The 15,062-nt window shown below is 59.1% G+C and overlaps 1 protein-coding gene across 2 annotated transcripts in view; it reads left to right on the forward strand.

The window, feature by feature from the left end:
- The window catches only part of WNT4 (Wnt family member 4), a 28,869-nt gene extending 21,291 nt beyond the window's left edge, over window positions 1-7,578 (forward strand). Inside the window, exons 3-5 of one of the 2 annotated variants that reach the window (XM_027965546.3) lie at window positions 3,655-3,786; window positions 3,906-4,048; window positions 4,662-7,578. In XM_027965546.3, coding sequence (XP_027821347.1) covers window positions 3,655-3,786; window positions 3,906-4,048; window positions 4,662-5,129 — 743 coding nt within the window. In that variant the 3' untranslated portion in view covers window positions 5,130-7,578. The remainder of the gene's footprint in view (window positions 1-3,654; window positions 3,787-3,905; window positions 4,049-4,661) is intronic. The other variant, XM_042244603.2, reaches the window with a different exon arrangement.
- Window positions 7,579-15,062: the final 7,484 nt, after the last annotated feature.

Raw genomic sequence — 15,062 nt, forward strand, 5'->3', positions numbered from 1 at the left:
CGTGGCCCCTGGAGCTTCCCGTCTGGCTGCAGACAAGCCACACAAGACACTTAGAAGACGAAACAGTCAGAGTCGACAGCCAGCCAGGGAGGGGACCCGGGGTCCCGGGAATCCGTGATGGAGGGTGGGAGGAACTGTCAGGGCCTGGCCTCCTGGGGCAGCGTTATCTTCCCATGTTAGAACTGGAAAAAGGCACAACACAGCTTTGTCCAGCTCCAGCGCCTTTACTCTTTCCCCTGTCCTACGTTGTGTTGTAAATCCAAAGAGGCTTCCTGGAGAAGGTTTCAAGAAAAACAAACTAACAGCTTTTGCCGACAAGATAGCAAAGGAAATTGGACAGTCAAGCGAGGGGCAGGGATGGGGAGAGACCAAGGTCAGGACTCTCTCAGAGGCCAGCCTGTCCTGCCCCTCCTCCTAGGACTCCTGCTGGGCCCGCTTTGGAAACATGAGCTATGCTCGGAATGCCAGTGCCACCAGGACACCTGCCTGGTGCCCCAGGGCATCCCCGTGCCCACGGTTTCCTTTCCAGCCCAACTCAGCCTTTCTTCCAAACACTCCCTCCTGCTTAAACGCCCTTCCTTCCAACATCTGGGGAGACAGTGTGTGTGATGTGCTCGGGACAGCACAGGCCCCGGTTCCTGCTCGTCCACTGGCTGACTGAGGGACCCTAGGCGAGCCACCAGCCTCATTTTCCCTCCAGGAGCAGAGCTGGAGAGAGCTGGGTGGCTCAGGTCATCATGAGCACGTGGACAGGCCCTGGCATGTGGGAGGCCCTCAGAAAGGGTAGTTATCCCTGGATCCCGAGGACGACTCTGAATTTCCCAGCTGCAGGCAGCCTTCACACCTTGGAAAAGAGGACAATGAGGTGGGACCCAGAGGACGCTCAGGATTTAGACCCTTGGAGCCAGGGAAGGAGGTACAGGAAAGAGCAGGAAGAAAGGGGCTGGATGTGGAATGGAGCAAATGGCTTTATGGAAACGGCAGGAGCTGCGAGCAGCTGCTAGCACTCTCGAGTGCTCTGCCTTCCCCTCGCTGGCTCTGCCGTCCCAGGAGGACAAAGCCAGGACTGTCCTCCCCCTGCAGCTGGCATGCGCAAACCCTCAGACCAGGGAGCCGTCATCTACCAGGCCGCTGGGGAACTCCCCTCCGCGGCCCTCACCGCTGCACTGCAGTCCTTTTTCTGGGTCTCAGCGGTCTCTGCCCGGTGTCCCACTGGTGAGAAGCCTCCAGCCGGGACACAGGGGAGAAGCTGGGAGGAGCCACAGAGCTGGAGTCAAGGGACGGGGACTCAGGGCTGCTCAGAAAAGGCCGCTGCCGCTGCCATCAGCTCTCAGCACACAGGGGCTTGGTCACATTCTCCAGCCCTGGGGGCGGGGGCAGTGGGGTGGTGGGGGGGCTCCCGTGCTGAGCACTGCTCACCATCCCCCCAGAAAGAACCCATAAAAGGAACTGGACAGGTCCCACAGCTCAGGGCTTCATACACGGAGGTGAGAAGAGATGGGCTGTTTATTCCTGGGGACTCTGGGCTCCAGGGGGCAGGACTGTGTCAAGGTTGAAACGCTGGAGCCAGGCTGACCGAGTCTGATTCTGCCTCCCCCTCTTCCTGGCTTCACCCTTCTGTGCCTCAGTTTCCTCATCTGTAAAATGGGGAGTAAAAGTCTCTACTTCACAGGGATGTTGTGTTCAGACACTGCGTGACACAGAGTGAGCTCTAAGCTTCAGCTCATGCTATTATCTTCATTCCAGAACCTCTTCCGTTCCACCCAAGCAGAGAGAACCATAGTGCCCTTGCTCCCGAGGCCACAACAGGGGGGCCTGAAGTTCTGGCAGATGGGTGTTGGCTGGGGATGAGGTGGAGGTCTCCCTGAGCACCTCACGGGGCGCCCTGCACCCAAGGCGACCAGCACGCAGGGGAGGAGGTAGGCCCAGAGCTTAGGGCAGGCTGGGGGCCACCTGAGGGCCCAGAGAAGCAGAGGAGCCGGGACCGCGCCCGGCCAGGATCTAGGGCCATCCTGCCGGTCCCTTCCACCCTATCTCCTGCCATCCCTTCCCCCTTGGTCTTTGGGGCAAAGATTTGTGCTGGTTCAGGCCTGGAAATACCAGGAATACCAGAAACTAAAGTCGTCTCTCTTTGGGCGGCCACAGCACAAAACCAACCAACATGATCCTGCTATTAACCTCGATTAACTTGGAGAGGACTCTGCCTCAGGCTGTCGGCCCCCGCGGCTCTGGCCAAGCCCCTCACGCCAGCCCAGAGTGGCCAGGCCACGGTAGAGGGCAGGCCGTGGGGAGTGGGCGGTGGGCAGGATCCCTCGCTCGAGGGCCGGACCGAGAACAGGGCGTCTTGAGCCACGGGGGCCAGGGCTGCCCCCCACCCCTGCCCACAGACGCGGGCACACAGGAGGTGATTGTTTCCGCCTGACCACGGCGACTGCTCCCCAGGGCAGCCGGGAGCACAGGCCTGGGTGTCGCAGAGGTAATTGCCAACCACGAGGCCAAAGCCTGCCCCCTCCGCTCCTGCGGACACGGACACTCCAACAAGAGACAGAGGGACAGTCACGGGCACACAGAGGCCCTCACAGGGCCCAGGAGAGGTGCAGGGCCCGGCCGGTCACACACCCAGCCAGCCGTGCGCACACGCACTACACACACACAGACACACACACACACACACACAAATATACCCCCTCCCACCACCCACACCCCCAGAAAGAGCCTACACAGCAGCTACACCCCCCGAGGCACAGTTCCTAGGAGGATGAAAACACCCATTCAGGCGAGAGACCGGGCAGACACCAAAATAGAACCACCAAGAAGTCAGGGGGCGGAAGGGAAGAGACAGGGAGCAGAGGCGGACTGACCGGAGCTCGGGTCCTGGTTCTGTCACTTCCTGACGGGCGACTGGGACCCACTTCCCCTGCCCAGACCCGCACCGGGCCACCTGTGAAATGGTCAGCTCCCCGGAGGTAGAGGGCGCCCCCTCACTGGCAGTGGCCCTGCCTGGTAAGTGGTGGGGCCGTTGCTACTGCCATTTACCCTGAAAGGTCTAAGGAACCAAGGTGGTCTCAGAAATGGGCCCAGCCTCAGCGAGGAGGGACTAGGGCAGTTGACAGGGCGAGGGACCCCCTCGGAGACTTCAGAAGAGGCAAGAAGAGCCAGGCATACAGGCCCGCCCCGGGACTCCTGCAGTCTCGGCACGTTAATGCACCTCTCCCTGCCTGCCCTGTCGCTCACAAAAGGACGCTAGCATCACTCATCTCCCGGAGAGGCCGTGAGAGCAGGATCTGGGGGTAGCTCAGAGCACTGAAGCTGGACCGGCGCCACTCAACTACAAGCCGCGTGGCCTGGGACAAGCTGGCTCATCTCTCTGAAAATGGGGATGACAGCTGTACTTACTGATGGGTGTGGGGCGGACAAATGCCCGGCACGTGTGAGGACTGTGAGGCAGAGCCTGGCGGGTGTCGCTGTGTCTGATCGTTGGTGTGCTAAGAGTGTCAGCTCAGCATAACCCGTGGCTCCACAGAGTCGCTGCCTCGCTATCTCTCTCCCTGGCCGCCATCGTCCAGGAGGGTCCCATCGACCCCCCTCTATAAAAGAGGGTGCCAGGGGGAAGAAGCGCTGGGACCCAGCCCTGCCCCCCTCTGCCTCCCACAGGGACTCGGGAGGCGGCCTTCGTGTACGCCATCTCTTCGGCAGGTGTGGCTTTTGCGGTGACGCGGGCGTGCAGCAGCGGGGAGCTGGAGAAGTGCGGCTGTGACCGGACTGTGCACGGGGTCAGCCCGCAGGGTGAGTAGGGGCGCTGGGGAGGGCGTGAGTGGGTGGCCGGGGGTGCATGGGTGGGGCGCCTGGGCCAAGCCCTCACTCACCCGTGGTCTCGGGTGCCCCCCGCCCTGCCACCCACCCAGGCTTCCAGTGGTCAGGATGCTCGGATAACATCGCCTATGGGGTGGCCTTCTCCCAGTCATTCGTGGACGTCCGCGAGAGGAGCAAGGGGGCCTCATCCAGCCGGGCCCTCATGAACCTCCACAACAATGAGGCCGGCAGGAAGGTAGCGTGGGCCCCCCTACCCGCCGGGAAAGGGCAGGCTCGGCAAGGGCCCCAAACACTCCCTGCCAGGCCCCTCCTGTGGGGCGGGGTGTGCAGCAAGAGGGCAGACAGGTGAGCAGGCCTCACGGAGTGTGAATGGCCATCCACATGCGTGTGCACACAGCTGTGTGTCCCCATCCCTCGGTCACACACGCACCACCCACCCCTTGCTCTGCGTCCCTGCCAGGACCGTGGCCTTGACTGTGACACCGTCTGCCCTCTCAATACCCACTCCTCGAGGGTCCTTGAGTGGCAGGTGCAATGCAGCCCATTCCTTCCCCTCCCGTCAGCTGTCACTGGTTCCAATGATACTGCCCTCTGAAGGGTCCCTCCTCCATCAACCCTGCGCAGCCCCGACACCAAGGACGGTATCTTGGACTGTTCCCCACATAGCTGAGCAGCTCCTGTGGCATACAGAAGGGGCTTAAGACAGAGGAAGCGCCACCCTTTCTCCCATCCTGCGGCATCCCAACCTCGCCCGCCCCCTTCCGCGGTCCACCCCCAGCCCCGGCGGCCCCTCCCCAGCCCGCCCCCCACAGCTCCTGACGCCCCTCTCACCTCCCCCTCCCCCGCAGGCCATCCTGACACATATGCGGGTGGAGTGCAAGTGCCACGGGGTGTCGGGCTCCTGCGAGGTAAAGACGTGCTGGCGAGCCGTGCCGCCCTTCCGCCAGGTGGGCCACGCCCTGAAGGAGAAGTTCGACGGCGCCACGGAGGTGGAGCCCCGCCGCGTGGGCTCCTCCAGGGCCCTGGTGCCGCGCAACGCGCAGTTCAAGCCGCACACGGATGAGGACCTGGTGTACCTGGAGCCCAGCCCGGACTTCTGCGAGCAGGACGTGCGCAGCGGCGTGCTGGGCACGCGGGGCCGCACGTGCAACAAGACGTCCAAGGCCATCGACGGCTGCGAGCTGCTGTGCTGCGGCCGGGGCTTCCACACGGCCCAGGTGGAGCTGGCCGAGCGCTGCAGCTGCAAGTTCCACTGGTGCTGCTTCGTCAAATGCCGGCAGTGCCAGCGGCTGGTGGAGCTGCACACGTGCCGGTGACCGCTGCCCGGCCGGCGCCCAGCGACCACCTCGTGGCCCCGGGGAAGGCCGATAACTTAAACAGTGCCCCCAGCCAGCCACCACGGCCCCAAAAGATACTGGTGGTTATTTTTTGTTTTGGTTTGGTTTTTGGGTCCCTTGTGTTATTTATTGCCCGGACCGGGCGGGCGGTCCCAAGGGCACTGACCGTGGGGCCGCCCTGAAGCCAGGGCCTTTGTGGCTGCCACTGACCAAAGGGACTTTGCTTGCGCCTCTGGCTGTCCACATGTGGCCGCCGCTGACCACTCACTTCTTGTCTGTACCCGTTTTTCTACTTGCGGACTTCAGGTGGGTAACGGAGAGTGTCCCAGCCACCCATGCCGATTGACCCTGCCGTTCAGGGAGAGGGGTGGCTGGGGAACAGTGCGGTCTTGATGGCAGCCTCATCCCGATACTTACGCGGGGTCCCCTGGCAGCTTCAGCCTCATCACCCCTCAAGCCCCCTGGAAAAGGAGTGGGTAGACACACCAGGTCTCCATAGGCAGCCAGCGGTTCAATCTCTGCAGGACCCTCTAGGCAAGAGCAGCAGATGAGGCCAGGACCAGCGCAGGCTGCAGCACCCCGACCCTCAGAGAGGGAGACGCGCCCCTTCCCCCAGTTCCCGGTCCCGCCCAGGCAGGAGTGCGGCTGCAGCCTGGATCAGAGACCCCCGCTCAGCCTTCACGGTGACTCTTCACAGGGCTGCTCCTCCATGAAACCAAGAACGCTAATGTCATACGCGGGAAAGGGCCATGTGCAAAAGCCCTCACCTGACTTTCATTTCACTTTCTTAACCAAATCTGTTGAGCAAACACTGTTCTAGGCCCTGTCCTGGGCCATCTCACTGGATGACTGCGGCAGTCCTGGGAGGCCAACCAGACAGGGACACACACTTGTGCTCGTTTCACAGGACAAAGGGCAAAGCTCGGCTGGGTCCAGGACCCATAGATGCCGACACGGAGCCAGAAGAGCTCTCCAGCCGAGCCTCCTCTTGGGAGCCTGTTCCCAAAGTCCCAGAGACTGTAGGGCCCCCTTGGGTCGGAGCCTCAGGGACGGGACTCCAGCAGCGGGAGCCGCAGACCACAGGCCGAGCTGGAGCCCACGTGGTTCCCCAAGGAGGGCAGAGCCGGCTTGGAGGAAAGCAGAGGCCAGCAGCCAGGCTGACAAAGCGAGGTCTCAGCACGGAGGCACCCCTGCCCCCAGGTACCGTGGGGCCTGAAGCAGCACCCCCAGAGCCAGCGCCACAGCCTAGGCCTGGCCCCGTGCACCCTTCAGACCATCAGGAGCCCAGCCCAGACGTCTGTGGGCAGGACCTGTACACAGCAAGCCCCGGCCTGACCCAGCTGCTTCTCAGGTGGGCTCCTGACCCCCCGGGGACCTCACTCCCAGCCCACTCTCCAAGCTGCCCCAACTTTGAGGCTTTCTGCTCCTGGTTTGAGGTCTTGAGGTTCAGGATCCCCCGTTGCAGGTTCTCAAGACTCCCGGTTGTTGCCTCCAAGATTCAGTATCTGAATTCAAAGCCCCAGATCCACAATACAGGCTCTGGCCTGTTAGACTCGCTTCTCCGGGCCTTGAGGTTTGTACCTCCTGGTGTTGGCTCCCTCACGAAGACAGGGTCAACACCCTTGGCCCCTAGCCAAGCTCTCTACTCAGTGTCCATCCGAAAAGAAGGCCAAAACCAAGTGAGATGCTGGACCTACATTCAAACGTAGGGATAATCTTGGGGCAGGCAAGCTCTGATGTGGATGAAAGCTGAGCCGATTGAGTGTCCCCACGGTCAGCTGCCCAGCTGGGCTCACTGCTCCTCTGGCGGGCTCTGTTCAGCTATCTGCTCAGCGCCAGGGAAAAACACTATCCCTCACTGGCATGGGCCAGACCCACACAAAGGAAGCGGTGGAGACCCCTCCCCCACCCCAGGTCCTGTCCCCAGAGGCAGGGGAAGATATTCCGGCTTGATGCTGGTATGATATGGGCATTGCCCCAGGGAGAAGTCAGAGGGCCTGTGCTTGTTCACAGGCTTCATCTTTCCATCTACCAGGGGGCTCCTCAAAGCTGATCCTCCTGTGGCTCTGAAAGGGTGTAGCCTCAGTGAAGCAGACTCGATTCTAGCAACTTCTGCCCAGCCCTACCACTGCTGGGGTACCACCAGCACCCGAAAGGGCTCCACGGCTGCAGGAAAATGACTGACGCAGTCACCCACTCTGGAGGCTGGCCAGAGGGCCCAAGCCCTGCCCGAAACCCTCCCCACTAGTCTGATCACAAGGCAAGGTGTCCTCTGAGGCCTCGGGCTGGACTAGTCCCAGCTCTGGATGCTGCTACCCCCTGCTGCCCCCACCCCATGCCCTGACTTTTATACTAGGCTCCTTGCCTTTGTGACATCCTCATGAAATAGTCTGGTGCACAATAAAATGATTATTTCTTTATCTTGCAATTGTGGCAGTGACTTTTTTTTTTTTTTTTAGAAGAGGGAACAGAGAGACTTGGTGAAGGACGTGGGAAAAGCAGATACACAGTAGCCAATTCTAGATATGGGGACCCTCTTTGCTCCCTCTCCTGGGTAAGTGGTTGGATGGCTCTAAGGACCTACCTGCCTGCTATCTGGAATTCACCTTTAACACCCAGAGGCTGTATCTGCATTTCACTGAGCCACAATCGACTGTTCAAACCTTGGCCTGATCCAAGGTATCAGAACCCTTCTTGGGCATTGATGTGAAAAGGAGGGACAGATATGAGGGTCAGAGGAGGGTTTGGTGAAGTGGTGGGGACTGAGGAGGTGGGGGACAAATGGGAAAAAAGCTAGTTCCTGCCTAAGGACACAAGTATTCAAGGCCTGTGGCTAAAAGTAAATTCCAAGATTGGAGCCCAGTCAGGATGAGGAGTCTGGATGGAAAACTCCACAGAACTCTGTCACAGCTATGGGCGAGGCCCAAGGTGGCCTCCCAGGAACCCAAGTCCAGTGGATGAAGTCTTCATCCTTACCAAGGGGGCCATGGTCCTCCACCCCCACCCCCACCCTGGATTTGTGCAGCAAATCCACACCAGCCTGGAAAACAGTGAGGCTGCCATGTGCTTGGCTTTCCAAACATTTAGTGGGGTATAAAAGGGCCAAGGCAAAGTGCTTTCAGGATAGCAGGGCTACACACAAATTGGTGAAGGACTGGGGGAAGGGACTGGATCCAGAACAGGACACATCCTCAAATCAGGGTGAAGTCCTTGGTGATACAGAGGGTCCAAGATGGTGGAGCAAAGCGGTGGAGATGTCCCTGCCCAACCACTCTCCAGAAGTGGGAAAAGGACCCAGGCTTTGCCATCCAAGTGACCTGGGTTGGAATCCCAGCACTGCCACTTTTTCACTACACGGAGCCTTGAGCAATGCATTGCCCCTCTCTGGAACTCATTTTCTTCATTTGTGATATGGGGCTGTTCCCCTGCCCCAACTTCATTCATCATATAGGATGAAATAATGATAGAATCTATTTACTGAGGATGTCAAATAAACCATGTAAAGTTCAACAAATGGCAGTGACTACTATAAATCTTATTCCCTTTTCAGGAATGCCATGGGCAGTTAAGGTAGCTCTAAGATTGACAGGGTCAGACAGAGGATGAGACGAGGAGGAGAGCAGACTGTGGATTAGGCCAGGCGCTGAAGGCAGGTGTCCCAGGGTCCTGGTCCTGCTTTGACCCTGCCCCTCAGAGCTCAGAAGCCGGCAGCCGGCTCAGGGCAGAGATCCCCAGGAAGGAAAGCAGGATCGAGACAGCCTGGAGCAGTCAAGCAGTGGTAAAGCTGCCCCTGGCCCCCAGGAGGAGAGGCTAAACTGAGGTCCCAACGAGGGTGAGAAGTGGGACTAGAACAGGGAGGAGGGTGAAGGAGGGCGGTCAGGAGTGGAGGGGGGCACACCGGAGCTGCAGGAAGCTTAGGCAGTGGGGCCCAGCAGCTCAGCCTCTGAGGATGGAAGGTTTCCAGGACTCCTAGGCCCGGTCAGCTCACAGAGAGGCCATGTCCAGATCCATCCTTGACATCCTCAGACTCAGGCCTGAAGGGTTCTGGAAAGCTTGTGATTAAAGCAGACTTCCTTCTCAGCTCTTTCTCGACAGCCAGTGGCCCAAGGAAGTCTTGGAGAGACCAGAGGCAGGGTTTAAAGTGGATCTTGGGTCAAGAAAGAGGCAGAGAACACAGGGAAATGAAGAGGAGAAGCAAGGATACAGTTCTGAGCAACTGAGAGGAGCTGAGGAAGGCTGAGTGAGGAAAAGGCAGAGGGTGGGCGGGCAGACACGGAAACAGAAGACACCAGGAGACAGGAAGACGCTGAGGGACCAGAAGGCATGGGCAGGAGTCCGGCAGCTTCCTAAGAGAAGAAAATGCTGAGCTTCAGGAGAAGGCGTCGGACTCAAGAAGGTCTATGGGATGCAGGGGAGGGGGCAGGGGGGCCTGGCCTGGCCCAGGCGATGACTTCATAGGCATCTCCCCCAGCCCTTCCTGAGCCTCCAGCCCTGCTGACCCCCTGCCCGCCTCTCAAGGGTCCAGGCCAAGCAGGCGCTGACAGGGGAGAGAAGGGGGCCCTTCTGGGCCAGGCCCCCAGGCCTGGCATCATGCCTGCTGGGGAGGAGGGGCGTGGAGGCCCAGCCCTTGTCAGCATCCCGGCCGGCACTTCGGAGGCAATTAGCAGCCCAGCTGAGCTAATCCCCCGCCTGGCGAGGCCAACACAAACAGGCCCAGGCCGGGTGCACACTCGCCTCCCTGTTTGCTGAGGGGCCCGGTGGTCCGCCAAGAACAACACCAATAACCCGGGGCCTTCTCTAGGTTAAGAGGAGGACTGGGGCTTGCTGAAGAGCTGACAGTGCCCGACAGAGCATACTCTGGCCAGGTGCCCCAGCTGCCCCAGAAAGGCAGCCACTGTTCCCAAGCCTTGGGCCAGCCAGGAAGAGGAAGCTGGACACAAGGAGCCATATACTCTGATTCGGCACCCACCCCCACTCCCACCCATGCCACCTGTGAGGGAAGAGGGCCAACTCTGCCAGCCCAACAACCGAGGCCAGCAGGGGCTGCGCACTCTGGTCAGGACACAAGGATTACAGGCTCCACGCTGGACATGGGAACCCAGAGACAATTCACACCTGGACCCTGCCCTCAGGGGACTCCCAGTCTAGCAAGAGAACAGACTGCATGTGACCTTGGAGCAGGGCCAGTCTCCAGCCCCGTCGGCCACTCCCCAAGCCTGGCAAGGCCATGGCAAAACCCCACAGCTGAAAAGATAAATAGGGACCCAGAAGAAGCCACCTGCGGCCCAGAGATTGATAGATGGGGAGATGGCGCCAAGAGAGGCAGGAGGGATACAGAACAAGCTTTGGCACAGACTGGTCCTGGTTGAAGCCGGCAGCCACTGGGCGAGCCTGAAGACAAGGCCCTACTCCTGCAGCCTCGCTTCTTCCCAGCCCAGTTCCACCTTCACCAGCCTGCGGCCTGGGAGCGTCTCCTTTCTGAGCTAACCCCTCTATCCTCATTTTGGTTCTGCATCCTCCATGTACCCAGGGACTTTGTAGCATCAGGAAAGCACAGCCTCCTCGGAGCTTGGGAAAGTGACATGGCTTCCCGCCTGGCCAGGCCCCTTGGGACACTCTGCTTATCACCAATACCCAACATCATCGCCACGGACTGAACACTGACTGGCTGCAGAGTTAGGCCCCCACTAGCACAGTCTACCAGTGCTATCGTGTGCCACGATCACAAGCGAATAATGGAACAGGAATACCTCCTGTCGGATAAACCAGCCGGGAGGCAAGTGCAGGACTTATCCCCACTTTACAAACAAGGACACTGAGGCCCACAGAAGGGAAGACTTGCCCACAGCCAGAGCCAGACCTCCAGGCTCCCGGGCAGGATATGTGTCACCGGGCCCCCCTCCAGTTCCACCCACAAGCCTCTTCATCTTTCCTCAGTCCCATTGCTGGCCTAGACCCACCTTTGGTGCTTCCTGTGCCAAAGAGCCTCAGTCTTGGGCCGACCCCTCCCCACTAACAGCACTATCCATCTCTAGCTGGGCTCAGCTCAACTCTGCCCCTCTGCTGGGAAGCTACACTTTGCTCTGTAGACAGCTTTCTCTGGGTCAGAGAATGGGGAAGGTGTCACTATGGGGACAGAATGGTGTCACTCTGCTAGGGCTGACAAAGCCACAGCTGGAAACGGCAGCCTGGCCCACTACCCACTGCCCTGGCTTGCATGGCAGAAGACTTTAGGCCTGGCTCCAAGCCTGCCAGAGAGGCTGTCAGCATCCTGCCCACCACAAACAGCGCTAAACTCTTTGGGTTGCTCCAATACCTGGCTCTAGAGCTTCTAGCCTGGACCAAGGTATAGATGAAAAGATGAGTCCCTTCAGTTCAGCCAAAAAGGGAGGTATTTTTCAGGAAGATCTTCTACTAGGAAACGGAAGGAAAACAAACAGATTCCTAAACAGGACTTTAACCGGCACCGAACCAGAGTCCTATGGATACTCCTTCTCCCTTCTGGTCTCGTGAAGCCCCTTCTAGACCCCAGGACACGGAGCTGTCATTCCAGCTCCACGGCTGGCTGCCTGTGGCATCTGAAGCAAGTTAGTAACCTCTCCTCCTCACCTGTAGCAGAGAGCAGGACTAACTCATGGCTAACTCCAAAGCCTCTTTCCTGTACAGCCTCCCGCCCCCTGCCCCCACCACCGTGGCTCTCGGGAAGCAGTGAGTGGGGAAGCGCTTTGTGGACTGGGAAGGGCAGCAAAGGACGCTGAGGGTCTTCCTCGGCCAGCACCCTGCCTGTTTCAAGAATGAGGGAGGGCGTTCGCTGGGGTGCAGGGCATGGCACTGTGGGTTCCCGGTGCCATCAGGTTCAGATGACACAAGAATCCTCTGGGAGTCTCCCCATCCCTCCTCCTCCCGCCTTTCAGCACCTCCTGCAGCCCGGGCCTCCTCCCCTTCCTTCTTGGGACTGCGGCTGGAGCCACCTGGGAAGTTTCAGGGATAGCTGATGGCTATCACAGCCAGGACAGGGTGCACTGCTGCGCCTCTGATTCATCACAGAACTGGACTGGGTCCAGGTCCAGAGAAGTGACCAGGAGGACGCAGGGCTGCTGCGATGCACTGAGGCTGCTTCAGTCTAGGAGGCGGGGGGCAGAGCGCTTATTAGAATCAGAAGGGGGTAAGGAATGGTGACTTTAAAATCATGCTTCGAGAGAACAGGCACCGCACAGTGGACAGGGCCTGAGCTGAAGCCGCACGGGCCTGGGATTGACCGTCTTTGGGTCCTCTCACTAGCTGGGCGGCCTCAGAGACACTAGCCCCAGAGTCTCAGCTTCCCCATCGGTGCCGTCTCAGAGCCTACTGAACTGGACCACGATGGAGGTGGGGGTCCAGTGAGTGAGCTCTCTGCCACACTCCCTTCACTGTGACCTGGGATGCTTGTTCTCCCCTTCCCATCTGGCCAGGTACCAAAGGAACATGGTTGATGGTGTCATCGCATCCCCCCTGCCCCCGCCTGCCCACACCCACACCCACACACTCAGCCCCGTCCTCTCAGCACCAGGGGAAGCTCAATACGGAACATGATTCCTGGGCTCCAGGCTGCTCAGGCACCCGTCTGCAAGCCTGACAGGCTTCACTTGATAGCAGGACCCTAGCATGGTGAGGGGAAAGGCAGGTGACTCCCCTCCAACTTGCCCTCAAGGGTAAGAGCTCTGTCCAGTTCACCCAGGAGAGGGCTCGGCTCATTAGCAAGAAAGGGGTTCCCAACCTTTAACCTATGCCCCCTGCCTTTGAGTGACAAAACACCCTTGCTTTGTTAGCTCTATCTGACATTTCAAAATAAATCTTGTGACTTAAATAAGCACTTCACATTACATACACCATTTGTCCCCTGGCTATTCTAATACTTCCTCTCCAGGGGAGTCTAACAGTCAAAAGCTCTGGAGTCAAATAAATCCCAGTTCCACCGTGTCCCACCGTGTCGCTTGCGTGGGTTGTTCCAACTGTTTCCTCAGGGATCCACAGAGCCACTGGGAAGGTAAAGCACATAAGGCACTTAGTATGATGCCCACCACACAACACAGCGGGTACTCAGCCAGGGCCCATCATGACTGCTGCTAACGGCAGAGAACGCTCGCCAGGCGGAGACTCGCGGGGCGGGGTGCACCGGGGTGCACACCCCAGACTTCAGCTGGCAAGGGACGCATGCAGCAGAGAACGGGCGGGGGCCCCTTTCGCAGGTCCACTGTGTCACACACGCTGCTGCTTCAAACGCTCACACTCTCCCCCTCGGACTCTCCCGACTCAGGCCGAGATCTGGATCTTCTGTTTTACGTGGCAAGGGGCAGGAGGGTTTCAGAAAGCACTGAATAAATGTCAAGTGACCCGAGGCATGCATTCCAGAATGAAATGCAACGCAGACGTCTGCCAAGCCCTAGACAGCCGCACGGTGGGCTGCCAGCCTGATAAAGGGCAGCAGAGCAGTGGGTTCAAACCCTTGGAAGCTCTGAAAAGCTACAGATTTATGGCTGTTCCTCTCGGTTCCTTCTCCAGCACAAAGGAGTCGAGAGTAGATTAAAGCATCTCCATCCACCAGTACCCAGGACTGCAGGAGCCCACTCCCCTTTCAGGGCCCCCGAGAAAAGCCCCGACCTGGGCCCCCCAAGCCCTGGTTCTTGCACAAGGCCTCCCGAATGGCCAGCCCACGTGGCTTTGTTATAAATGATGCCCTGACGGCCATCTGACCCACTGTCTCCTGGTCTCCTCAGCTCCAAGTTCCCGAAGCCTCAGCCAAACACAACAGTGAGGACTCTTTCTTCAGGGCCCAGAGTGCAAGGCTCCTCAACACCTGGGAGCAGCTGGAAGCTGGAACTCAAGGACTCATCACTGCTGGTCTCCCCAGCCCGTGCCAAATGCATCTGTAAACAAGCCTTCTCAGTGGCTCCCTACAGCTGCTGCCCAGGGGTCAAAAGGGAGAGAAGCGGGCTAGAATCAGGGCAGCCCAGAGCTTACAAGTGAGGACTGAGCCAGGCGGGGCCTGGCCTGAAAGACTGTCCCTGGGTACGGCCAGGCCTGCACTGCTGGCCCTGTGCCCGGAGCCTTAGATGGGTTCACCGTTGCCCAGGACTGCTGCCCTGTACCAGGCTGCTGGGACCCCACGAGGCATGGGGCCTGTGTCACACTGCTGTAGGTCCCACTGTTTTACAAGCTGGCGGAGAGAAAGAACTTGCTGGGGCGGAGATGCCTGGATGCTGGGCTGTTGTGCGTGATCTTGTTTGCTATAAAACAGCCAGACATTCCGAGAACCTGGAATTGCGCCGAGGCCATGCAGCTAGCCTTCCTGGCCATATATCTCCAGGCGGGGGACAGGCCTGAGACATCTGAGATAATAAAGACATGATTGTCTCAGCCCTGGGGCTTGTCTCCCCTTTGTCCCAGGGCCCAGCAGCCAGCAAGAAGTTTAAAGACATCCTCCCCCTTCTCCTGGGAAAGGACAAATGCATCAGATTCTATAGCCGCTGGGGTGAGCTTCCCAAGAACCAGGCCTGGGATTCCTGCTCCCAGCTCCCCAGAGCAGAAGACAACCCAGGACCCACCCCGGGGCAGCGTGCAGGCCGTTCTCCGTGCCCCATCTCCGATCTTCCCCAACCCTCTAACAAGGGCACTGGTCAATTTTAAGGAAGAAGCTGAAGCTGAGAGGGGCCTAATGGGCTTGTCCAAAGTCACAAGTGTTCAGTAGCAGATGGTTTGAAACCTAGATCTCTTCTACTCCAATGCCTACAGCCTCCATGTTAATTTTAAAACCACCCTGCAACCCTTTTAATGCTCCTTCTTTCCTAACGTCCGGTTTCCCAGTCTCAAAGCAAGGTTGTTTACCCTTTAACATCTGAAGGGAAAAAACTCATGAAGGAAGCAAAACCCAGA

The sequence above is a fragment of the Ovis aries genome, chromosome 2, assembly GCF_016772045.2.
Source record: "Ovis aries strain OAR_USU_Benz2616 breed Rambouillet chromosome 2, ARS-UI_Ramb_v3.0, whole genome shotgun sequence".
Taxonomy (NCBI): domain Eukaryota; kingdom Metazoa; phylum Chordata; class Mammalia; order Artiodactyla; family Bovidae; genus Ovis; species Ovis aries.